This window comes from Podarcis muralis, chromosome 2, assembly GCF_964188315.1.
Source record: "Podarcis muralis chromosome 2, rPodMur119.hap1.1, whole genome shotgun sequence".
NCBI lineage: Eukaryota > Metazoa > Chordata > Lepidosauria > Squamata > Lacertidae > Podarcis > Podarcis muralis.
The window spans coordinates 33,904,976-33,931,532 of NC_135656.1; the positions used below are offsets into that span (position 1 = coordinate 33,904,976).

At 47.6% G+C, this 26,557-nt stretch overlaps 1 protein-coding gene across 1 annotated transcript; it reads right to left on the bottom strand.

The window, feature by feature from the left end:
- Positions 1–1,388: 1,388 nt before the first annotated feature.
- FDXR (ferredoxin reductase) lies at positions 1,389–26,557 on the bottom strand. Its single transcript, XM_028716810.2, has 12 exons — positions 26,368–26,557; positions 21,638–21,747; positions 15,393–15,488; positions 13,543–13,665; positions 12,304–12,417; positions 11,375–11,476; positions 8,778–8,885; positions 8,144–8,228; positions 5,983–6,182; positions 5,176–5,347; positions 4,355–4,528; positions 1,389–2,404 (listed from the first exon to the last, which is right to left on the bottom strand). Exons 1-12 carry the CDS (start codon positions 26,468–26,470, stop codon positions 2,274–2,276), a joined length of 1,518 nt encoding a protein of 505 aa, XP_028572643.2. The 5' UTR covers positions 26,471–26,557; the 3' UTR covers positions 1,389–2,273.

The following is a 26,557-nucleotide window of genomic DNA, read 5'->3' on the forward strand; positions in this document are numbered from 1 at the left end:
CTCGTTTGCATACGACTTTCCAGCAGTCACTCCATTTCTCCCGAGTTCCCTAATGAGAGACTGCAAATGAGATTCCGGGGGTGCGTGCGTGCCTTCTCTCTGGGTTAGAAACGGGTCTCAAATACGGAAACCGGGCAGCTCGAAACCTAGAGTCTCCCAGTAACTGAAAAAGCCCCCGCAGGCCCCCATAGTGCAGTGAAAATGTGTATTTTGTGTTCAAAAAGCAAAAAAGCTGAGCCAATAAAACAAATCTAATTTTTTTAAAAAACTAGAAAAACCCACACATTTCAATGGGTTTGCACAATTTATTCTGTCCTGCTAAATCATGGAGAAGGGTAATGAATTCTGCAGGGGCCCTACGCCATAACCCTCCCAATTAGGCTGGCTTTAGAGATCCCACCTGGGAATCTCTTATTTGCAGCTACAACAGTTCCAGAACATGGCTGCGGAACCTTTCTTCTGTCAAGAGCCACATTCCCTTGGGGAAAGATCCTTTGGGGGGCTGCATGCTGGCAGTGGGCAGGGGCTGGAGCTGCTGCTGTTGGGGGGGTTGGGTCAATGACAAAAGTAGGTGGGGCCTGAAACCGTTCCCCCACCTCCTTTCCACCTGTCTGAAATGATTTATCAAAATGCATATACTGCTTGACTGTACAAAAACCTCTAAGCAGTTTACCAAAATATAAAATAAAATTATTGGTTAAATACCAGCATCAAACAGGCATTTAAAAATATTCTTCCAAACAACCTAAGGTCTAAAACTTGACGAATCCTGTCTTGTTTTGCGAGCCACTAACCACAGTTTCCAGTTATGCTCAAACCTGGAAACTAAGGTCAAGTGCTGGATCTTGGCTTGCACAAAGGTAGGAGCAAAAGAGTTCCGGGTACCAAAATGTAGCTTAGGCACATGTTGGCTTATTAAGCTTGGAACTGATGGTGCGAAGGAGATCACATTGCCTCTGCAGCCCCACCAAGCGAGGAGGAGGATTACAAACCTCCTCCTTTCAACATAATAGATTGGTACCCAGAGACACACTCCATGGCCCGAGAGAGCCCTAAAACATGCAACCCGAGAAGCCATCACTAATGCCCACCCAAACTTTGCATTGTGGGAGCAAGCTAATTAATCACGCACGTACGTTCCTTGATCTGCAGCAGTAATCCAGCTTCTGTTTGAGCTTCCAACAAGAAAAGATAATCATCGCCTGTGATTTATTGACAGTGACCGTGTGCTTGAAATTGGCAAGGACCAGTCAAGTTTGTCAAGAGCAGCCCTGCATTTCCCCAGCTCTTAGGACGGCTCCCGTGGCAGGTTTGCAGGCCTGCCTTAAAGCTAAAGCACACAGGCTGGCTAAGGAAGCTGGATTCCACTGTGCTGACCCAGGTTCACCTTCTGTTTGAGAAAGAGCTTTATTTTAAAATGGTTATACAATCCGCAATCTGGCATCAAAGTTGGGCGGCGGGTAGAAAGGAATAATTTGAGTTTCAGGGCGAAGGGGAAAGGTGACTGATGTTTCTCGTCCTATCTCTGGCTCATTCTCATGATTATTCATCCAACTTTTCGGCCCTCTCTCGGAAAGTTCTTTGACTTGGGTTTTTACTTCTTTTATGCTCGCGTCCAGTGTGTGTGTAAATGGAATGCTCTGTACATGGAAAGCTCTTATGAAGCTTTTCATTATGGCAGAATAAGAGATGGCGAAAACTCATCAGGATTTTCTAATTACACAGGGGGAGGGGGAGGCGTGCCTGGCTTTGTCTTCTCAAGATGGTTTGTGTAAACCTCATTACGTGGAGATGTGAAGTGAGAAAAACAAAGGGACAACCCTGAAATAACAAGTAAGGCACTTGGGAAAGGCCTAAATAATAATAAATAAAAAAAACAAAAAATTAAATTGTTCGCTTTAACCATTTACAGGCTACCTTTTCTGCAATGATTATGGCAAAGAGACAAGTGAGCCAATTCATTTTCTGGAGCAGGACTGTAAACCAGGAGGTAAAACTATGGCTAAAAGCCAGAGGTCCTTTGCAAAAAAAAAATGAACGTAAAGGTGGACAGGGCTCTGGACCAAACGCTACTGCTGGCAGTAGCAACAAGCTTTTAGCATATTCACATCGTTTTCAAAGTCCAGAGCCAGCACCGCCGTCACACGTTCTCTGTTTTCGGCGCATCTGTAGCATCATGAACGATGATTTCCACCATCTTTAGCAAACCAAGCACCTTTGGGAGCTGCAGGGCCATTAACACGGCTAATTCTTGGCCGATTCCTGGCTGCATCTCAGGGACCGATCAATTCTAGCATTTCCTTCGGGTCGACAATCTTCTCCCGAGGCTTCCCGGCCAGCTTGCCTCTCGCCACTTCGGCAGCGTCAATCTTCTCCCAATCCGAAAAGGAAACTGGGCGGATCCCTGTTAATCACCGCAGAAAGGGAAAGCACAGATCAGATCAACCTGCTGCTCCCAGATAAATTCACACATGCAAAAAAGGCAGAAGCTCACAAGCCTTCCGCATCAATTACTAGGCAGACTCAGGAGTGCCGGTCAAATGAGATTACTTGTATCTTGGAAGGCTCTTATAATAGCACAGCTCTACCTTAGGGGATGAAGCTCTTTTTTGGTTCGCTTTAAAAGCCTGAATTGGTTTAGAGGGAACACGTTAATTGAAAGCATTTAAATATAATGACAGCAAAGGACCCAGTTGGGCTTTAAAACTACGTCCCCAAGCCCACTGGGGAAGGATCGCTGCAAAAATGATTCAACGTTTCTCCACAAAAACAAAGCCGTATTCCTGTGGTCTTTTTTCCCCAGGTTCTGCACATCGCTGAGAAGCACTCAAACCGTCCGGGTTCAAGATGGCAATTCTGCCCTCTCAATCTTTCCACGGCTACTGCTTTTCACATCACCACCACCCCATAGCTTTGCACCCTTGGGAGTGCAGGGATCCTTTTTGCATAGGAATAAATTACCTGCATGGAACTCTCTGCCACACAGCAAAGTGAGCATGCACCTTTGTGGGTGGACAGTTACATGGGCATCCCTTGTGCTGCATGTTCAAATAGAGCAGGAAGTTTTAAATGGCCCAAGTCACCAAACGAAATAGACACTAGGCCTGGGTGATATATCACATGATAGCAGTTTCATAATTTGTGATCTGGCAATATATCACAATTCATGATATATGTTTGTGTGTGTGTGTGCCCTATGCAAAAAAAATATGTGGGGAAAACCGTGAAGTCAGCCAACGCCTCTTTGTAGCTCCATCCTTATTTCAGGCATTGTGATATATCGATATATCACAATGTTTAGCTGGCAATATATTGTGATGTTGAAAACCAGATACTGCCCAGCCCTAATAGATACATGTTTCTATCACATAACTGTGTGTCCACAAACAACTGCTTTTACATACTAGGTAACTATTTTCCCATGGGCAAAGTGGCCCCAAGAGCTGCCAATGGCTTCCTGCTTGCTGCCTTGGCTTTTATTTGAGTCAGATATGTAAGCAACAGCACAGTGCTCTTACATAGACAAACCTTGTTCGCCCGCCCCCAAAGCTTGCCTGACATGCTGAACACGACACAGCACAAACCTGGCGTAATCCTCTATTATGGCAGGCAAAAAAGAATAACACCACCAGACTCTTTGTGTGGAAAGGGATGAAAGTCTCTAATCGTAAGAATGAACACCCAGTTCAAGCTCCAGTTCTTTCAACCTCGGCTCCCCTTCAGTGAAGCACTGAACAACAGCTCACCTTAAAGCACTTGAGGCAAGGTTAGGCAAAGACTGCAAAATACACACTTAAAGAAGAGAACAACCACAGTAACACCAAGTTCCTGTCTTTGGTTCCTGGGAGAGGAAGGCTGAATTTCCTGTCCATGATGTTTGGGTAAAAAAAAAATCTCATTAAAAGTGAGAACAGCAAAATAAAGTTGACGGTAGGTATCCTCAAGGCTCCAGAAAGAGATTAGAAAGAAACACAACAGCAAAGGGCATTATTATTTCTTAAGATCCTTATAATGTACCAAGTACAGATAAAAAACAAGAACCCAAAAATCAAGTCCCCTGGCAAAGCCTTAAAAATCTAACATATTTCTTTAAAAATTAGATGTATCTTGTCCCTCAACACTTGAACTGTGTATTTAAAGATTTCCAAATCTTGTCTCATTGTTCGGTGGACTGTGCATCTTTTGGCAATATATTGGGTCATTAAGGTAGCTGCATGGACACCATTGCCAATCTGGTGACAAGCTTCTCTAATGAGAATTAAAATACACACCTTGGCCAAGGTCACCTGTCCTATTATAGGATTCCAGTGTGAATCGCAGTAGGATGGACAGAAAGACAGAGCAACACACTTACGTCGGGATTGAAGGATGCTTCTCACTGAGCCAAAGCCTTCCTTGGCATCAGGAAAGTCCAGAGCGCCAGACTGCAGGTCCTCCAGCACAGACTGGGCTGTGTCAAAGCTATCGTTCATCGTGGTGATGATGACGCCAGTGGGGCCCCTCTTCACCCAGCCGCTGCAGTAGAGCCCTGCAAAGGGAAATGAGCAGATGAAGCACGTGTCCGCAGGTCTTCACATGGAACACCTCCAAGTAGAAGCTGCAAACCTGCAGCTCTTTCTCCAGGGTCAACTGGAATACCTGCTGCTGACCCCAGGAAAAATTACCGTATTTTAATATTTTGTTGGAAACCACCCAGAGTGGCTGGGGAAGCCCAGCCAGATGGGCGGGGTATAAATACAGTGGTACCTCGGGTTACAGATGCTTCAGGTTACAGACTCCACTAACCCGGAAGTTCTTAACCCTTGGGTTAAGAAATTTACCTCAGGATGAGAACAGAAATTGCGTGCTGGTGACAGCAGGAGGCCCGATTAGCTAAAGTGGTACCTCAGGTTAAGAACAGTTTCAGGTTAAGAATGGACCTCCAGAACGAATTAAGTACTTAACCCAAGGTACCACTGTATTATTATTATTGGGACAAATGCAGCAGCGACACTCCAAGGCCCATGCATGCAGGTGCCACAAAGCTGGTCCAGAAAGCCTCGGTGCCGGAGCCACGAACCTCTCAGTAGAAATTACCCTGGGAATCCCAGCCAGCCGCTCTCACAAGCACCCCTGTCGGAAACACAGTCTCACCCTCTGCAATGCCAGTCTCCACATGGCTGCAGGTCCACTAACCTGGTGCCCCGAGAACTCTGCCCGACTGGTTCGGGATAACGCCTCGCTTGGGGTCAAAGGGCACGGCGGGGTCAATCGGGAGGCTCCTGTACCCAATGCTGCTGAGAATCAATCCGCTCATGACGTCCTCAGTATCTCCAGTGGGGACTGCCTTGGCAGCGTCTCCTGAGCCCTGCACAGTTCAGGGGCAGAAAAAGAGGAGCAGAGGACAGCGTTAGGGAGGGACGTCCTGTCCTGCCAGCACACACACAAAAACCAGGCTTATTGGCCAGGTGCATGAGCCGAGAGCCCCCAGCAGCACTGCTAGGTGTGTCCCTGGCTAGGCGTCTCCGCCACCCCTGTCCTGAGAGCCTCACGCTCCAAGCTTTTACATAGCTGAAATAGATTTCAGAAGCAGCATCCGTTTGGGTCTCAGCCTCCCCAGGATGCTGGCGATCTCCTCGTGAGCACTGGCTGCGTTATGAGGGCATCCTCCTTACCCCAGCTACCAAAGAGATTGTGGGAGGGGGAGACACTTTCTGTACCACTCGGAGGAAAATGGATCCTCGGGGAGACATCGTCCCGGCGTGCCGAGAAGCTGCCATTTCAGCTTGCAGACGGCAGGCAGTTTACACCGGTGGCTCTAATTAGACTGGGAGAATAAAGCTGTCTTCCACTTAATGCCGAAAGGCTCCTGGGGGAAACTCCAAAGCTAAATGGATGCAGCAAGGCGTTCCAAGCGCCAGACAGGATGAGCGAAAGGGGGCGGGAGCAGGGAAGGAAAGGAGGCTTGGTGGGGCCACGGGAGAGGAATTTCGGAGCTCGTACTTCCAACCTGGTGGCAGCCAATCGGATGGCTCTGGCCTGCTTCCCGTCGGCGGTGGGCAAGACTTCCAGCGGGCTGCACAAGAACTTCAGGCTCCACTCCTTGGAGGCCGAAAGCCAGCGGCCAGACACCACCTCCCCGGGCTCTTCCAAGGCTGTTTTGGCCATCAGCTCCGTCAGCCGTTTCCTAGGTCTGGGGAGATCTGAAAATTACAAAAGCACTTCAGAAGCACAGGGCGGCCCTGTTGGGATCAGAGGTCCCTGTTGTGCTACTTCAGGTGGTGATGGAAGAAGGCCCAGCAGGAGGAAGAGAGACCATCTTGCTCTGCTACACAGTAATCAGAAAAAGCGGACTCAGCCAGCCACCAGAACGTGAGAAATTGGGGTTAAGGCTCCATTAACTGAGGCAGCTGGCACTGAGCTCGGTAATAGAACATGAGGAACAGGACAACTCTGCCCACAGAGCCACTTGCAACGAGGGGATTCAACCTGCCGTGTGAAGCACAAAGCAGAAGACTTTTTTCTCACAAGGAGAGAAAACACAACAGCCATCTAGATGGATACAACAATGGAGCCTAAGTGGGGAGGGCTATTACCCCTTTGACGAGGTAGCCACTTTCCTACAAAAGGAAACACACAAATAAAGCAGGAATGGAGCCCTCATGCGATACATTGGGCTCCATCAGCAGTTCTCAGAAGGCGTGCCCAAGCATGGCGGCATCTGTAAAGGTCAAACTAGACATGAAGTGATAGGATTTTCCCCAATGAGGCCATTTGCTTTGCTTAAAAGCAGCAGGGTGGGGTAGAGGTGAGATTGGATTGGGGCCCAGGAGGAGGAGGAGGGGTCAACTCTTTTCCCTACCACTAACACAGTGATTTATATTGCCCCACAGCCCAAGCTGTTATTAGCCTCCAGGTGTGGGATTTGTGGGGAGGGGGTAAGGAAGACCCATGCAGTATTTCAACATAAAGAAAGCGTACATCTAGGGATCTTATCGCGGATCTTCTCCCATGTCTAGTCTGCATCTTGGGCTGCCAATTCATCAAAAGCGGAGGTGAAACTGGCTCAAGTCTGCAAACTGGCTCAAGCCCTTCGCAGCTTGCTACACTACAAGGGGAGGAAAAACTTGGGTTGTGATTTTACCAAAATTGCTGTTGTTATTATTATTATTCACTTGGTGAGGTGGCAACAAGCATTCATTCCCCACCCCCAATCTGAAGGGTTTCAGATTTTACTTGCTGAATTCAAAATTTGAACATACAACACTTTAAAAGACAAGCAGCTTAGGCCAGCTCAGCTATGAGACAGAATTCCAAACACAGCATTATCTGTTTCCCCCCGCCAACAGAATGCTTAACCTTCTACTCTCTTCCACTCAGCCCCCTTGAAATGCACCCTCCATCAACTCCTTCGCTGCCTACCCCTCTCGGCTCCTCCTCCTCCTCCCCTGATGTTCCTTTGCTGCTGTTGCGATCAGGATGTGCAGGGAAGAAGCCTTAGGACAGAGCTTGCTGCACGCTCCCGAGAGCCAGCCAGCGAGGAGGAGCTTCTGCCTGTCTCTGGCCCTCAGCCATCTCAAGGTTAAAGACAGCTGTTGTTGCAGCTCATTGCCCTTTGGAGCACTGCAGTTCGTCCCGACAGCGCACACTTCATTATTGTAAAAGAGGCTCTCCGCAGGAAACAAAAGGCAAAACAGGGGACATGTTTCGCTTGCTAAACCAAACCACTCCTGCTTGAGGTATGGCTCTGCACTGTAAACATTTGCAATGGTTCAACCCTCATACCTCCACCATGGAATTTGGGTATGGTGAGGAGGACTGGCTCAAATCACCACCCTGTGTTGACTTGGCCTTGGTCATCAGCACCAATTGGTAATTTATGAACTATAAAAAGGCACCAGCTGCCGAACGAAACATAAACATCATCCACGTGTCTCTGCCATCTAAATGGAGGACCCCTCCGTCTCTATATGGGGACTTGGCCCCAGAGCATCTGATGTGCCCCTACCCATGTACAGAGTGCTTTCTGCTCATCACTTCCCATGCTCAGCCACACACACCACAACCAGCTGGGATTAGCAGGAAAGGTTTTCAGATCACGAGCCATAGCAGCAGCAGCAGCAACAACATTCATTTAGGAAACGAGCTTTGGCCGATTCCTCACCTTTAACAGCCTCTCCAAGGTCTTTGAAGTCTGCAGGATCTAGGAAAGGCCGGGCGCTAGGTAGGTTGATCATCTCCCGCAGCTCCTGAAGGTTGTCAGAGAGAGAGCCATTATGCGCCACAACTCCACGCCACCGAGTTGCAGAAAAAGGTGTGATGCAGGGAAGCAGAATCAAATTGGCTTTCAAAAGTCCTATTATCAATATATATCTATACTCCACTGCCATAAAGAGCCTATAGACTTAGAAAACTCATGTTTCAAACACCCACAAATTTTGGGGTCTTTTCTACCCAGCAGGCTGGCCTCACAACCAGGTGTGTCCTGGCAGGAACAGGCAGAGATTGCAGTCATTTTTGCAATTGTGAACTACGAGCAATCTTCCCGCCTTCAAAACTTTGGTGTGGAGTGCAGAAGCTCTCGCTCCATTCCTTTTGAGACCGTAACGTGGCGAATCCAAGCCTGTCTTGGATATTCTTCATCCCAAACTTTAATCAGTGACTTCAGCAATTTTACACCCAATAGAACGTATCAGCCACACCAGATGAAGTGATAGTTATACTGAGCTGGAAGACACAGAACCTGAAGAGCTTTCAACTGAGAAACAAAAGAAGCGTGTGTGTCTGTTTGTTCCTACCTTTATGGTGAAAGCCACCTGGAGGGGTCCCCTCCTACCGATAAGGCACACCCGCTTGACTTTGCTGCGGGCCAAGGCTGTCAGGGCATCCTCCGTGATGTCAGTTTTCTAGACAAAGGGAAGAACAGCACCATCCAGGGTTAAGGCAGGGCCACGAGGACCAAGGGTGAAAGTCATGTAGCCACCAGTTCACATGAACGACCCAATCTCCTTCAACGCAAAGCTCGTCTACGCAGGCAAATCTGCCATTCAAAATTTGAAGAATTGAGCACAGCATAACCTGGGTGGGAGCAAAGGAATTTGCATCATTCCAAGTCACACAGCTGGTCCACATTGCTGAGTACTGTCTGCACCAGGGTTTCCCAAACTTGGGTCTGCAGCTGTTGTTGTTTTTTGGACCACAGTTCCCATCATCCCTGACCACGGGTCCTGCTAGCTAGGGTGATGGGAATTGTAGTCAAAAAACAGCTGGAGAAGTTGGATAAATCCTGGTCAACACTGATGGACAGCAGCACTCCAAGGCAGAGGCCTCTCTCAGCTCTTAACTGGAGAAGCTGCACAACAGGATCTCCCCTCCCCTGTCTCTAAGAAGGGACAGGTGTTTGCAGGTAGAATCAACCAGCATATCCATGGGGACACATCTGGCAACCCAGCCAGATGGGTGGGGTATGAATGAATGAATGAATGAATGAATGAATGAATGAATGAATGAATTATTATTATTATTGTTTGGCAGCTTCTTAGGGCAGGACAATGACATCTGCCTAGCTCACATGGGAGATCTTTCTAGGCATTTTTGCAATGACTCGCCTAACTAGTTGAGCTTCAACGTGAAATCTTCCGGTAGGGAGGCGGGAGAACAGAGAGCTGCACAGCAGCGTGATGAAAGGTCAGCCGCACAAAGCCAGAAGCACAATTTGACATGAGTGTGGAGGGAGAAGTCTCAACGGGCAGCATCTCTGGAGCTTCCAATTCATGTTAGCTCAAGACCGGTTTTCTCTCCTTTGCTAGCGCAGGAAAGCTGCAGTCTAAGCCTAGTAGGGCTCGTCGGATTCTCCACTGTCCGTGTTTTCAAGATATAAAAGGGCCGAGAGATGCTCAGATGCCTCTTGCCCTAGGCTGAATAAACTCCAGTTCAATCAGCGCCTCCAGGTGGATTTAGTCCAGATGGAAGGCAAAAGAAAGGCTGGCTGTAGTCACCGGGGAAGCAGTGGATAAAACTCAAGGCGCCAAGTTGGACGTGGGTCGGAGGAGGAGGAGGCGGGAGAGAGTTTCCTGACCAACGTACATGAAAGACATACCCAGGCTGCCACCTTGTGCTCAGCTGAGGTATGGGAGACGCTTCCAGAAGAACGCACTGTGGCAAGAGCTGCTCCCATTTCGAACATCAGCTCAAGAAAGCTCTACCCTTCTGCATGCAAGCACTGTTCCCTCAATGGGCAATTCTGCTTTTATTTTTTTAAGGACATCCTTTCCTCCAGTTCCTGCAGGATGGAAGACTCTTAGAAGCACATGCAGGCAACCTCTAGGCCAGGGAAGGGGAATCTCTCTCATCCCGAGGGCCATGCTGCTTTGTAGGAAACCTTCCCAGGGCCGCAGGGTATGTGTCAAAAGTGGTTGTGGCCAGACAGGTCCCATCGCATCCTTCTTCCAAGCAAGCAAAATATATTCTTACTACAGTTCAAGGGCACATTCCAGCCCAGTAAAATCTCCCGAGAGGTGGACATGGAGCAGGGCCAGCGAAGAACATGGATTGGGGAAAGGGGAGTGTGGGCCGAGGAGTGCCAAGGGCCAGGCAGAAAGGCTTGGAGGGCCACATTCAGCCCTGCGGTTCCTCACCCCTGCGCTAGGCTCCATTTATTGCCGCTGATAACTTATTTACCGTATGCCACCAAGAGAATTTAGGTTGTGGGGGAAATTAACAAATATGAAAATATGAGGGGCTGTGGGATTTTTGCACCATTAAGGCAGTCTCTGTTCCGCCCTCCCAAAGCAGAAGACAGAAAGAAAACACGAGATGAGGAAAAAGGAAATGAAGTGGGCAGAATTCAACTTCTCTAAATCTTGCAAGGAAAGAAACAAAAGAATTTAATGCATTTAAATAGCAGAGAATGCAAGTTGTTGTTTTTTTAAGAGATCTGTTTTGCCCGTGACGGTGTGTCAGTCCTACCATTGGTAGATTTAAGCAGACACACCATAAGGAAACGCGAGGGTTGATTTGTCTGTGTCTCATTTCTCACCCATCTCATGCACACACAGAGCGACACACACGGCTATGACTCTATCAGAACCCTCAATCACTCTCCCTCCCGCCCCCCAGCCACCTCCCTACCCCAAACTCCTTCAGTGGCAGATGCAGGATTACAACCTCCCCACAGAGCTAAGCAGCAGAAGGACAGCTCTTATCTGCAAGGCGGGAATCCAACAAGCTGGCTGCAGCCATGTAGCTGCTTTTAATTAGATTCTGCCCAGCTCCACCTCGATGGCAAGAGCCCTTCATTAATCTAGATGGGATTTTCTGGTATAGTTTTACGGAAATCCTTCACTGGCTTACACACACCCCTGCGCCTGACTTCCGTTGCTTGTTCTCGACTTACCTGAAGGATTTCGAGTGGGGATAAGAGAATCCGGGCAACGTCCAGCGCCACGTTCCCATGTCCCAGGACCACAGCCGTCTCACTGCTCAGGTCTGGTTTCAGCTACAAAAAGGAAAGGGATTTTTCATCACAAGCACTCCAGCCATCCCCCTCAGTCTTATTACACAGCAGAGATTATCAGCTCTTCAGGATGCGCAGTTATGCTTTGCCTGCCCTTCGCCGTCTCTTGCAGGACTTCCCATGCCTCCCCACTTGAAGTCTCTGGAAGTGTTTCCCATTCCTCCCTCTCACAGTCTCTGGCAGAACTTCCAGGCCTGTTTATATAGGCCTGTGGACTCCATTTCTCTGTGCTCCAAAGGTGCCACTGTTCTTCTGACCAACTAAAAGCTGTCGCCAGCATCACAACCGATGTGGTTAATTGAAGAAAATCTACTATAGAAGCCACTTAGTCCCATATAACTCAGAGACCAGCCAGTTCAGGGGACCCACTTCAAATCTCCTCAGGTGGGAGCCTTGGGCAAGCCACCTTTCCCAAGCCTCCCCACCACATGCGATATTGGGATAACAAAGCTTTTCGTACAGGTTATAGGACAGCCCAATCCTTTTATTTCCTACATTCAAACAGGGGTGGGAGGTGGGGGAAATGCCCCACTGGACATACCCCCACTTCCCACCCACCCCTCTTTCCCAAAGCAGAAAAATGCCCTTTCTAGGTTTCCTCATGGCACCTCCAAGAGAGGGTGCCAGCTAATCCCCTCTTACGGACGTGCAAATTGTTCACATTTGTAAGTCTAAGGAGGATTTAATTTGATGTCTGCTAATCTTTTCCAATTGCAGGCCTTTCAGCCAGCCACTAATCTGAAGCTGGATGGCTTCTCTGGAACATGTGGAAAGCCTGAAGGGGGTGGGGGTGGGGACGTCCTCCTTACGTCTCTGTTCTCAGGCAGGCCATTGTACCACCCCACGAAGGCTCTGGCTGTATAAACTCCGGCCAGGTCCTCCCCTGGTATCCCCAGGGTCCGATTGTCCTCAGCTCCATAGCTCTGCAGGGGAAAGAGAGGAAATCCACATACATTTTGCAGCACAGCTGGGAGGAGTGGCTGGCAACATTCTGCAACACTGTGATGGGTTTCCCCCACTCAAATTACTCTCATGTTATCTGCAGCAGAGAAGGAGGTGGGAAGACCACGATGACCATAGGACTGTCAAAATCCTGGCAGAGTGGCAATGTTACTTCTCCCTTAGTTCTAGTGTGCTACGAGGGACTTTTGCGAGATCCCACACTCACATTCACCTGATTGTAATGGACGGCTTGAGCATTTTAAACTTCTAAGCCTCCAGCAATTTGTTTTCCGACTTCTGCATGGGACTTCTTTGTACTCTGGGAGCTTTTCCAGTTCCCAACAGTCAGAACTGAAGCAAAGTGGTTCTGTCTGGGTATTTTAAATGGTTCCTGTCACTAGGGGGCAGTGTAATAACAACAATAACAACAACAACAACTTTGTTATTTAACAACTACTACTTTACAGTAGTAAAGTACTTTACAGATGAAGGGAGCTGTGGGTTAAGCCACAGAGCCTAGGACTTGCCGATCAGAAGGTTGGTGGTTTGAATCCCCGCGACGGGGTGAGCTCCCGTTGTTCAGTCTCAGCTCCTGCCAACCTAGCAGTTCGAAAGCACGCAGTGCAAGTAGATAAATAGGTACCGTTCCAGTGGGAAGGTAAACGGCGTTTCCGTGCACTGCTCTGGTTCAACAGAAGCGGCTTAGTCATGCTGGCCACATGAACCGGAAGCTGTACGCTGGCTCCCTTGGCCAATAAAGCAAGATGAGCGCCACATCCCTAGAGTCGGCAACGACTGGACCTAATGGTCAGGGGTCCCTTTACCCTTACTACTTTATTATTTAACCCCCTGCCCATCTGGCTGGGTTGCCCCAGCCACTCTGGGTGGCTTCTAACACATATAAAAATGTGTATTTGTGGTTTCAGTCCCAGGAAAAAAAATAACTAGGGACCTAGCAATGGACACTGTGAGAAGTGGGCACACCTGGAGTAAGGTAAAATATAGTCTAACCAACTCTGACCAGCCAATATATCTTTGAAAAACCCATGTCTGATCAGGCCTGCCACTGATTCGCCCACTTAAAAACCAGAGCCAAGCAAACTTACCAAAACCACCGCATGGTACGCTTTCTGCAGCTCCTCTACGGTTACGTCCTTCCCCACAGTCACATTCCCGTAAAAGGAGCAGCGGTCGGAATGTGCCGTCTGAGTAAAGGTGTTGATCACGTTCTGTTGCAAGAGGTCAAAAGGGAGAGGTCAGAAGAAGTTGTGTTCCCACATACGCAGAGAGAACTCCCACAGCACCCAGGCGGGAGACCAGAGCCAGGCCAGAGAACAATGAAGGTCCTCAATGACCTTGCAGCATTTAAGCCAGCATCTCGCTCTCTGGTTTATGCTGCCTCTTCCAAGACTCTTATCTGACAACCGACGAGAACATCTCATTTTAAAACAACATTGTTATCCATGACCTGGCACAAGGCCAGACAGTTTCACTAAAACGGTACATTTATTTATTTTTCGTCCCCCAGCGTATAGTCATAGGAGAAAGATTGGGGGAGGGGAGGATTTCAAGTGCTGTACTGTATTCACAGGGGGGGGGGAGTGGGCTTTCTCACCCATCCATTTATAAGCATTTTATCAACAAGATGAGACAATGACAGGCTAGCAACGACCTTGTCCAGACATCAGGGTTTACCACTCCAAAAATCTAGTTACCCATACTATTGCTTTCCATTGAAAATCCTGCAAAATCAAAAGGTGAAGTGCAAAGAAGAAATCTAAACCCATGGAAATAATGCAAGTGCTGCATGTATCACCACTTTTAAAGCACCTGCCCACAGAAGACGGTGCTTGCCTGCAGGTGCACAATCTAATAGACATGGCACAGAAGGTGAAGGGGAAAAAATGTGGAGGGAAGAGGACAAATTCAGGTAGCAATTATTGAAGTTACATAACCTCAGCAGCATCATTTGATCCCTGCCTTTTAAGTACAAATATATGTGCAACCCAGCAGCCCTTAGTCCCTCAACCAATGACAGAGTCTACTCTGGTTTTCTCTTCAGCTTAGCAATTGGATCCTAGCTATTACTTACCCATCCTGGCTCTAGCATGTTTCTTCCTTTCACTATAACACCTATGTGACTTGTGCAGCTCCCTTTACTATACAGGTGGAGAGGGGAGCCATTGGTCTAGCCTGCTTCTTCCCAGGAAGGGGATTCATGCCATAAGGAGGAATATTGCTCCCTCTGACCTAAGACCCCCCCACCCAAAAAAACCCTGCAGCCGGGGCAAAACATGCTCACACCTTTTCCAATTCTCCATTTTGCAAAGGTCAAGTGGCTCCTCCCTGTTCAGCATGAGATCCCTCAGCCCGGGATCTCTCCTACTTCTTGTTAACTACTCTGTTGGATCCACATTTGCCTCGACTCTTTTATGGAGAAGCTCACGGCAGCATTTTGGCTTCACTGCAACCTGTGAGGTAAGGGAGGCTGACAGATGGCGACTTGGCCAAGGCTACAGAGTTCAATACTCCGCTAAGCAAGGATATGAATCTGTGCTTCCCCACAGCCAAACCCCAAATCCTGCCCAGAGTGCCAGGCTGGCTCACAAGCATCTGTGTCATTTCATGGCGAAGAAAAGAAAGAAAAGAGTGATTAAAGCAGGAGTAGGGAACTTATGACCCTCTAAATCAGTGGTGGGGCAACTTGTGGCCCTCCAGGTGTTGCTTAGCAACGATTCCCATCGCCCTCAGCTATGCTGACTGGGGCAAATGGGAGCTGCAATTCCACAACAACCAGGGGACTATAGGTTAGCCATCCCTGCTCTAGGTGTTGCTGCTGCCACCGCCCCAGATCATGGGCCACGCTGACTGGGACTGACGGGAACTTGAGGTTAACAATATCTAGAAAAGCACAGGTTGGTTTTAAGGAGAGAGATGCTCCCAAGCTACTATTTACCTTTACTTCAGGGTGGTCCGGAGCTACTCCAAAACGAACAAGGCCAAAGGGAACAGGCAACTTCTCATATATATCCACCTGAGCCAGTTTGTGGTGCTAGGGAGGAAATTAAGTTGGATTAACACATGTAATTGATAGCGGTGGGGTGGGAGACAGAGGAAATGTTGAAATTAAATTGACTGAAGCTATTATACAGTTGAAACAGGCCATATGCAACAGCTGCTGTTGCAGCAGTTTAATGCAACTCCTATTTTTACTTTTTGAACAGACAGTTTTGAGGTCCACTTACTCACTAATCGCTGTGAACGCCACCCATGGATTACATTACTTCCTTAAAAAAACCCACATCTTCTGCTGGATGATGGCAGTATCTAGAAGGCTCCATGAAGTTGGTGGGGATCAAAGCATAGCCACTTCAAGTCAGCACTGACACCATCTTGGGAGTTCCCAGGACTGATGCAGCCACCTAGTCTGGAGTTCTCACAAAGCAGAACCCAACATCCATATGTGTTCACTTTAAATTTACTTCAATTACAATTAGCAACTTCAAGCATTCCACTTTTCAGAGGTTTATCTCGGAACAGGTCTTCTTGCCTAAACCAGGGAAATGTGGCTTCTCTCCTCCTTTACTGCAGCCACAAGGAGGAGCTTGAAAGCTTTCCCTTCTGTTTTCAGTTTACTGTGGTTTAGTGTAATGCCAGAACCTGGAACTGTGGCTAAACTTAACTACCACTTTGAGCAGGGGTGAGGACCCTGTGGCTCTCCAGATGTTCCTGGACAACAACTCCCATCATCCATGTCCATTTGGGCTGATGGAGTTGAAGTCCAAGAACGTCTGGAGGGTCCCACAGGTTCCGCACCCACGGCTTTGGGAAACAGGATCATAAACCAGAGTTTGAAGTTGGCTTCAATAAGATTGGCCACTGTTTGTCCAGGTTTAGCTGTAACACACAACCGCGGCTTGTAGGAAACTGAAGCGAAAGCTTCTGATCTTCACCTTGCAACTGTGCTAGAGGAGGAAAGAGCCTGATGCACAATCACGTAACACTAACACTATAGTTCAGTGCTACGTCCAAAACACAGCCACCGTGCTCCAATAATGTAATGCCTTTTTCTTAAAACTTAGTGTTCTTTATTCATTGCTGCATAATGTGTATTTAACAAGCGGCAGGCCGCAGTCCCAAATACTGGGGAGCGAATCCCATCAGACTTAGTGGTATTTGTTTTGAGTAAACATGCTCAGGGTTGCTTTGTTAGGAAAGGAAGTACAATAGATCTCAGTTAATTACCAGATACTTGTGAACCAGTTGGAACCATCCATTTGTGGATGAGTTCTGGAACGTGCTAAACAGTACAATACAGAATAACTCATCACAATTGCCACCTTCTAACTCAATGAGCTGCCTGTTATTGGAATACAGATTGGCAAAGGGACGAGACCTCGATTCAGTTATAAATATGTATGCGAGGTTTTGAACTATGGGGACATTATTGTTTCTCAGAGAGACTTCCCTCACGACCTGGTAAATTATTTGCTTTTGATCATCCTTTGCCTGGGGATTACGGGGCAAATCTAAACACTGCCATTGTTTCAGCAGAAGTGGGAACTCTGGGAAGGAGGCTAGAATCTAAAGTAGGCACACACTTTGAAAATTCGGTTATACTATGCATTTAAAGATGCTTCCCACCAGGTAACAAAATGTCTCCCACCAGACAGCTATTATGGAATACAACAACAAACCCAAAACCCTGGGAATTGATGGGGTTGTATTCAAAAGCAGTTTGTGTCCAAGTGGACTTGACTTCGACTCCCGCAATGGGACATTACCTCTCCCCTCTCCCCACCATGTCCTCAGGGTTGGCGGATCTGCCAGAGCAGATTTTAGGAGCATGTGGTGGGAGGACAGAAAGGTGAAGTCCCACTGCGTGGGCTAAAGTCCATTCACACAACACTGGGTTCCATTCTGTAGCTCTGTGAAATGACTGGTGGCTCCTATGAACTAGCAGTGCATTGGAGGCAGTATGCTTCTGAATACCAGCTGCTGGTATTCACAGACAAGGACAGTGAATTTGTGAGCAGGTCCTCTTTCCAGGTTTCCTACAGGAATCTGGCTGGCCACTGCGAGAATCGGATGGTTCTCTGGTCTGATCCATCAGGGTTCCTCTGAGCAGCACTCACAGAACTACCATCCCTATGGTTCTTCAGGAGGAAGCGGTGAGACTTTGATCAACCAAAAACAAGCTTTAAACGTGGAGGACAGATTTAACGTTGGCTTGTAGCAAATTCAGCATGGCCCCCGCATTACAGCGTATTAGAAAGCCAGTGTGGCGCAGTGGTTGGGGTGCTGGACTAAGACATGAGAGTCAAGGGTTCTAATCCCAACTCATCCACAAAGCTCACATGGTGACCTTGGGCCAATCACAAGTCTCCAACCTACCCCACAAGGTCATTGTGAAGATAAAACGTGTCGGCAGTGGAAATCATGGGTAGGACTCAACTAACAAAGCCCCACAAATGGAAGGGCCTTTGCTAGCACAACAGGCCTTTGCCCCCCCACCCCCCCTGGCCTTGGCTCTGGGTGGGCTGGCAGAAGCCCCAGAACAGCACACAGCAGGGAGGAGAGGGTAAAAACTGCCCCATTAGGCAAGGAGAAATGTTTGCGGTGACGGGAGCGATCTGCTTAGCACCATGCAGAATTTCTCCCTGCAAATGCCTCCTAAGGCAAGATAGGAATGCATGCAAATTCCTTTTGACAATCTGAAGCCACAGTAGTAACTCCATGAGCAGTAGGGGGTTAAGATGAGGTAAAGATTTTCCTCCTCCAGGCTCCAGAGGGGTGGGAGAGCAGGAGCTCTGCCCCTGCCCAAGCCCCAACTGTACCTGGCAAAAGCCAGTAGAGCAGGGCAAAGCAATTCAAAGCTGTTCCTCCACCCCCAGAGAGGAGGCTGATATTTGCCCCTGCTCTGCTGCACCAACGTGAAGCTAGCGCAGCAAAAGAAGCATGCATGCACACATGCGCAGACACCCCTTGTGGCCAGCAGGGTCTGGGTGCAGTGGAGGACCTGATGTTACGTTCCTCCCCAGCCAGCCTTAGGACTGCCAGGCCGGAGGACTTTCACAAGCCAGGACACAAAACAAGGCTGGGGAAGCCAGAGCTACTCTTGCAGAGACACACAGTTTCAGCTACACTAGCACCACACATCAAGAGCTCGCCCTGAGCAGGGAGAGCGATGCCCTTGAACATGCTGGCACCCATTCCAGGATCAGTTTGTTATGCCTTTCAGGATTATCCTTCACAGTCGAATTTTGCGGCAGAGGGCGAGCAACAGGAACATTGTTTTCCCAATTTCAACCAAGAGGGAGAGAGAGAGAGAGCTCTTGAAGTTCAAAAGGATAGCAGTGGAGGCGGGGGAGAGAAGAGTGATCCTAATTTAACAGCATCACATCCAGTACTGCAAGAAGCAGAACACTTTATTCCCAATTACAGTCTCTTCCAAATTCTGAACCGGCCTTCCAGCGAGAGATTTCCATCCCTCCAAGAGTCTCTGATGTGCTAATTAACCTACCTGACCTGGCTATACACAAGCACAGAAAATCCTTTTTTCTTTTTACTATTTGGATCTAATCACCCTTGCAAAGAAAAAAAAAAAGTTGTGTGAAGCTTGCTTTCTCTTTCTGGGTCCAAAGAGTTGTCCCAATCAAAGGAATCGCCTCCACCATCAAAACTTGCAATCTCATGCAAGGCTTAAGGTCAAGATCTGCTAAGCATTTCAGGCAGTGGGTGTGAAATTTTCTAGTTTAGAATCCCTCTGCAGAAAAGCTGCAGGCCTACATAGACCCTTAACCAGGAGGAAGTCCTATTGAATTCAGTGGGGCATACTTCTGAATAGACAAACACAGGGTTCTCTCTGTTTTTATCTGTGGAGCCTCCACGAAAGGAGGCTCACCAAAAACCTGCTATTAACAGTGTCCAGTTAAGAGATGAAGATTGCAACTGTACACATGCATAGTAAGCAGCAAGGAACTGAGCCTAAATGCACAGGATTGCATTTTTGCTCACACTAACGTATGAGGATGGATTTTAAAAAAATATTATTTGGGAATGGCTATTGCAGTTGTTGCTGTTTTTTATCCTATTACATGGTACAGGAAGTAAACCCTTGCATCTGCTTCTCAGTGACTTACACACAGACACAGACAAAGAGGGGAAATGCTACTAATCACCTGCAATCTTGCAGGTACTATTCAACAGACACCCAGTCATAGTAATAATAATAATAATAATAATAATAATAATAATAATAATAATAATAATAATTTATACCCCGCCCATCTGGCTGAGTTTCCCCAACCACTCTGGGTGGCTTCCTATCGAGAGTTAAAAACAATACAGCATTAAATATTAAAAACTTCCCTAAACAGGGCTGCCTTCAGATGTTGTTTAAAAATAAGATAGCTGCTTATTTCCTTGACATCTGATGGGAGGGCGTTCCACAGGGTGGGCGCCACTACCGAGAAAGCCTTCTGTCTGGTTCCCTATAACCTCACTTCTCGCAATGAGGGAACCGCCAGAAGGCCCTTGGCGCTGGATCTCAGAATGTTTTAAATCAAACCACAAGGAAAAACAATCGGTCCTAAAACATTCCAATCTAAAACAAAAATATATAACTGTGTTTTTTGTATTTTAATGCTTGCCTAAGCGTTTCACTAACAAACATACAACAGAGCCACCAAAATACCCAATAATATAGAAAAGAGCTAAAATGACAACTCTCCAAACGTGTTTCAGCTACTCAGGTCTTCTTCAGCAGTTTAAGCACATTAAAAAGAGTCCTAGAAGAGTTGAAAGGGATCACAAGGGTCATCTAGTCCAACCCCCTGCAAGGGAGGAATCTTTTGCCCAACGTGGGGCTTGAACCCATGACCCTGAAATTAAAGAGTCTTTTGCACTACTGGCTGAGCTAAAAAACCTTGTTCTTGCTCATCTGGGCCCTGCTAGGCCTACATATTCATCATGTCTCAAAGTTCTGGTATGTTTCATGCACACAATAGGCAAACTCGACCCTCCAGATGTTTTGAGACTACAATTCCCATCATCCCTGACCACTGGTCCTGTTAGCTAGGGATGATGGGAGTTGTAGTCCCAAAACATCTGGAGAGCAGAGTTTGCCTATGCCTGCAATAGAGCTATGATGGATCAAAAAGGAAGACACTATGCCATGTCTGGGTCTCTTATGTATAAGTTGCTTAGACCTTTGTGCACATTTTTTTCTGCTTTAGCCAACAGAGGCCTTGGCATCATGATAAGAGTAGCGGAAAAGCAGCCGTGAAGCCAAAACAAAGGTGACAGAATAGCACATTTTGGCAAACCGGCACTGGAATGTGACAAAAATGCCCTGTGTGGAGAACCGCCGACACAGCAGGGTCCCAGGTGCTGATTTCTCCACCCCCTCCCAAATTAATTAATTAGTCTGCGTCTACTCTATATACGTAGTCATGTCAGCCGTATGAACAGTAAAATTAATAGAAAGTTCCTGGTTCCATTACTGAACGATACTAAAAGACGCAGAGTTTTCTGCTCCCCCCCCCTCCTTCTTGCTTCACGATTGCATTCCATATGGATTTTCATAGCACTTAATACAGTCATACCTCAGAAGTTGAACAGAATTGGTTCCGGGAGTCCGTTTGACTTCCGAAACGTTTGACTTCCAAAGCGCGGCTTCTCATTGGCTGCAGGAAACTCCTGCAGCCAATCGGAAGCCCCATCGGACATACAGCTTCCAAAAGAACGTTCGAAAACCGGAACACTCACTTCCGGTTTTTGATCATTCGGGAGCTGGAACATTCGACTCCCAAGGCATTCAGGAGCCGAGGTACAACTATAATACCATTAAGCTTTGGATATTAATATAATGAAGTGAGCAACTGCAGTCCTTTGCTGCCTCCTTTCCACATAAGCCATCAAAGCCCCAAAGAGAGAATTTGGAACACATGTATTAAGTGTTCTCTCTCCAAGGATAAGCAAGTAAGAGTCATAGAATAGTAGAGTTGGAAGGGACCACAAAGGTCATCTAGCCCAACCCCCCTGCAATGCAGGAATATTTTGCCCAATGTGGGACTCGAACCCGTGACCCTATGTATAAGAGTCTCATGCTCTACCGACTGAGCTATCTAAGCTCTTGCTTCCAGAAGCCACAGTGAAGATAAGAAGCCCCACTCTTGCCTTTGTAAGTATGCCAATTACCTTCAGAAGGTGTTGTGCCGTGTAGAATCCAGCAGGTCCACTGCCTACAATACATATCCGAGTTTCGGTCTTGGCTGTGGAAAGGAGCCTCTTGTTGCCTGAGAACAAAACTGGGGGGGGGGGGACAACAGAGAAGTCACACAAAAAGCAAAAAAACCAAAAACCACAGTGGTCCATAGCTGGTAGGTTCAATCCAGCTGCAGAAATGCACACCTGGCCTGGAAAATAATAATATTTCATTGAAAAAGTGATATATATACACCCCTTCAGTTCCATCCTGATTGATGTCAAAAGTTGCTACCAGCAAACAAAGCAGAACCAAACCCCATGGAAGTGGGGCAGAAACAGTGGGGCAGAAAGAAGACCCCCTTACAACAAGGGGGCTTATAGCCCACTGTTTCCACGTTCACCTTGCCTGCTGATCACCACTATCGGTTTATTCAGCTTGCAGAATGAAGCACAGAAGCATAGAGTTGTAAGTGCGCAATATTTTCAATTCCCCAACCATCCCCTCCTCTGGCCATCCTTGCTCAGAGTTAACATATAGAAAAAATGTTATTCTTGTGTCTGTGAATTTGATTCCCCTCATAGGGGAAAGTGAACCGGTGCCTCCTTTATTGCTAAGCATCCCCAACTCTACCAGTTAATTTAAAAAATAGCAACAATTGTTCCTATAAGCAGTTATCAGTGCAGCTTTGGATAAGCTGCTGTGAATCCAATATACCCACAAAATGCATGTCAAAGGAATTAGAGGGGGCCGTACACTTATTGTAACAACTTCATGGTGATAATGAGCTACGTATTATATTGGGGGGGGGGGGGAGCACCAGTCACAGCATTGCATGGGTTTGCACTGTGGTATTTTGTATTTCCCCCATGACCCAAGTCCTTGACAGCTTGCTTATCCATGACAAATAACTGGGTTCATACTCTCATCCCCTTTGCGCCCCAGCAGCAATGCTGGTTTGAAATATCTCATTCACGACGGCAATACAATCCAGAGGCCAAAGATCATCAGTTACCACACGTGACTTAATCAAAAAGGCGAAGGTCTAGAGATCGTAGCCTTCCTCCCCCCCCCCCCCCCCGCCTACAAAGACCTTGGCAGTCACTGATAATTTTTACACTGTGAAGTACAAAGATAGCCCTATTCCCCAGCACGTCACTAAGTCTAACATTTTGACGAACTGTCCCTGATATTTTATGGGTTGTTGTTTTTTACCAGTTTGGGTTGCGCAAGCATTACTTGCTTCAGAACTGCTAGACTTGCTTGGATCCACAGCCTGCCTAAACTTGTATTCCAGTTCCAACCGGGGCCAATATTAGAAGCTTGAAAACAGAGATTGAGAACCAGTGAGCCCTCCAGAAGTTGCGGTCTACAGAGCAGTCAGTGCACAGATCAAAATGGACTTCAATACACCCCTATGGCCTTTCAGAAGGACAAGCATTTGCCCCCTATACCAAGGCTACACTATTGAAAAATGCTACTAATCTACCTCAGAAGATTCTTGTATGACCTACTGAGATAGTGAATGTGAATATCCAGAAAGACATGAAAGCTAAATCAGATCTATATAGTGACTGAAGGAAGCCTTGTGGGTGTGAACATGCCAGGGTCTTTGGGGGCACACTATGTGAACGTGCAGTGGATAGTTCAGCCTCCCCGGCTATCACATTGCATTGTAGAGGTTATTTGGGAACTCGTCTGATTTACACAACAGACACTAAAGCATACAAGCAATTTAGCAGGATACACCCTATGCCAGTGATGTCCAACAGGTCGATTCCCGGGGGCTCCCTTTTGATTGCCAGCTGTAAAAAGAATTGTGTAGGAAGTCTCCCCACCCCCACCCCGCTCATTCTGTCCGTGAGATGGGTGGTCATTTAAGATAAAAAACTTGTCTGTATCACTTTGTCTGCCCTTTAGACCTGTGGTTGTTTTTGACTGCTTTATGACCCCCCCAAAAAAGTTCAACAACTTTCATCCTCCCCTAAAAAGGCTCAACAACTCTGCCCCCCCTAAAAAAAGCTCAACAACTTTGGCTGCCCCCCTCCAATGACAATGGGTAGATCACTGCCAGTTGTTTTATACTGGGAGTAGATCGCAGTCCCTAGGGAGTTGGACATACCTGCCCTACGCCAATGCATTGCCACTGAGAAGGGGAATAGCTTTCCCACCTGTGCCTGACCCCACCTGTGTCTGCGGTCTAAAGACTACTGTGTAAACTTTAGCTTTGGTTAAATACAGTCTCGCAGCCCTTGGAATACTTTGTGTAGGCCTACAACCATCTGGAAGCAGGGCGGTCCAACACACAGCCCAAGGGCCAAATGCAGCCCTCAAGGCCTTTTTTTGGCAGCAGTATTAGAAAATCAGATATAGAGTGGAACCTCGGTTTTCGAATGTAATCCATTCCGGAAAACCGTTTGACTTCCGAAACGTTCAAAAATGGAAGCAATTACGGGTTTTCAGCATTCAAAAACCGAAATGTTCAACTTCGAAGACACTCGAAAACTGATGTTCCACTGTTTAAGCTAACCACCAAATGGTTCCTTAAACCTGGGTTAAGGTAAGGTTGCCACAGCAGAACATCTAGGCGCCATTGGGGGGACGGACAGTGAGGTTTATTATTAATTATTATTATTATTATTATTATTATTATTATTATTATTATTATTATTATCATTATCATCAGCATCATTTATATACCACTTTATAGTTTAAGGGGGGAATCTCAAAGTGGTTTACAATACATTAAAGCATCCAATGAAACAATCCAATTTCCAGCTTCAAGGAAAATACTTCAGTGTCATTTTGCTTTCCCCGTATTGATTTATCAACTTAATTTATATAGCTTCCCCTTAGCAGAAGTACTCTATGAAGCCAGTGTGGTAGTTAGTGTTGGACTAGGACCTGGAAAATGCCTGTATAGTGGTACCTCGGGTTACAGACGCTTCAGGTTACAGACTCCGCTAACCCAGAAATAGTACCTCGGGTTAAGAACTTTGCTTCAGGATGAGAACAGAAATCGTGCTCCGGCGGCATGGCGGCAGCAGGAGGCCCCATTAGCTAAAGTGGTGCTTCAGGTTAAGAACAGTTTTAAGTTAAGAACGGACCTCCGAAACGAATTAAGTTCTTAACCCGAGGTACCACTGTATTTGTGCTTCACCCATGGCCCTAAGATGCCCATGAAATGTACCTTACCTCAGCGGGTCCAAGACAGAACAGCAGCGCCATATCCAATTGCAGTAACACTGCACCTAACCCCAAACTCACCCCTGCACATGAATGCAGAAAATCTCTGGTGTACCCTGGTTTGCACACACTCCAAATGCCACAAAACCGACAAGATCAGACAAAAGATCTCTCCCTCTCTAGTCCGGCCTCCTGTTCCCACAGTGGCCAACCAGAACCCACAGCAGCAGGACATGAGCACAACAGCCCTCACCCCTCATAGTGCCTCTGGTCCTGGAGAGAGCATAAATAGCAGCCACCCTGACTAGTAGCCACCAACAAGGAATTTGATACCAAACACTTTTTCAAGCTATGCACGCCAGTGCTGGCTTCCCACGCTCTGGACTAACAACGGTGGGAGAAAGAAGCACCTTCTTTCTGGGGGTTAGTAGCATCAAGCACCGCCTGGGCAGATCACACAGGCAACCCACACTACTGGCCTTTAAACTGCTACACCTCTGGAGCATGGAAAGGCCAAAGGGGCAGCAGCATAGGCTGAAGCTCATGTGGCCTACAGCCTCAGGTGCGCCCAATAAGGACACCATCTCGCCCCTCCTCCTGCTGATGCTGGGATAGCAGAGTTGGTAGAGCATGAGACCATGTTGACCTTCAAAGCCCTAAACTGCCTCGGTCCTGTATACCTGAAGGACCCCCATCATTCAGCCCGGACACTGAGATCCAGCACCGAGGGCCTTCTGGTGGTTCCTTCACTTGGCGAAGCCAAGTTACAGGGAACCAGGCAGAGGGCCTTCTTGGTAGTGGCACCTGCCCTGTGGAACGCCCTCCCACCAGATGTGAAGGAAATAAGCAGCTATCTTATCTTTAAAAGACATCTGAAGGCAGCTCTGTTTAGGGAAGTTTTTAATATTTAATGCTGTATTGTTTTTAACACTCGATTGGAAGCCGCCCAGAGTGGCTGGGGAAACTCAGCCAGATGGGTGGGGTATAAATAATAAATTATTATTATAATTATTATTCATCTCAGGGTCGTGGGTTCAAGCCCCACATTGGGCCAAAAGGTTGGACTAGATGACACTCCAAGATTCCTCACACACACATTCCCTGCGGGCCCGGACTTGGGGGCCTCCCTCTCCCTGTTTCTCCACCCTGTCAAACAGCCAAGTTCTGGGACAGCTCCCTTGATAAAAGCCTGAGACTCTTAATATCTCAGGGTTGTCTGTTCAAGTCCCACGCTGGGCAAAAGATTCCTGCACTGCAGGGGGCTGGGCTGGATGACCCTCGGGGTCCCTTCCAACTCGACAATTCTACGATTCCGTTCTTCTACCTTAGTCTTGCAGCAGATCGGGAGCGAGGTATCGCTTTCGTTTCTTGCTATGCCGTTTATCTTTTGCCTTTTTATATTGCAAACCGCCCTGTGACCGTCGGGCGGTATAGAATTTTAATTGATATGAAGAACAACCCAAGCATGCAATCAAATGACGCCCCCCATTTATAGGGTCCCCCCCAAAAAAATAATTCCAACAGCTGCCCCGCTTACCGGCTCCGGAGGGAGGCCGCTCTCCCGCGAGGGCTCCGCTAGGCAAAGAAGAGCGGAGCGCGCTCGCCCTCCTCCAGCGAAGGATCCCCCCGGCTCGGCTCATTCTGGCAAGCTGCGCGGCAGCATCGAACCCCGGCGCCTTGTCCCGCCGCTTTAGTCTCCTCTCGCCCGGAGAACGCCGCGACCAATC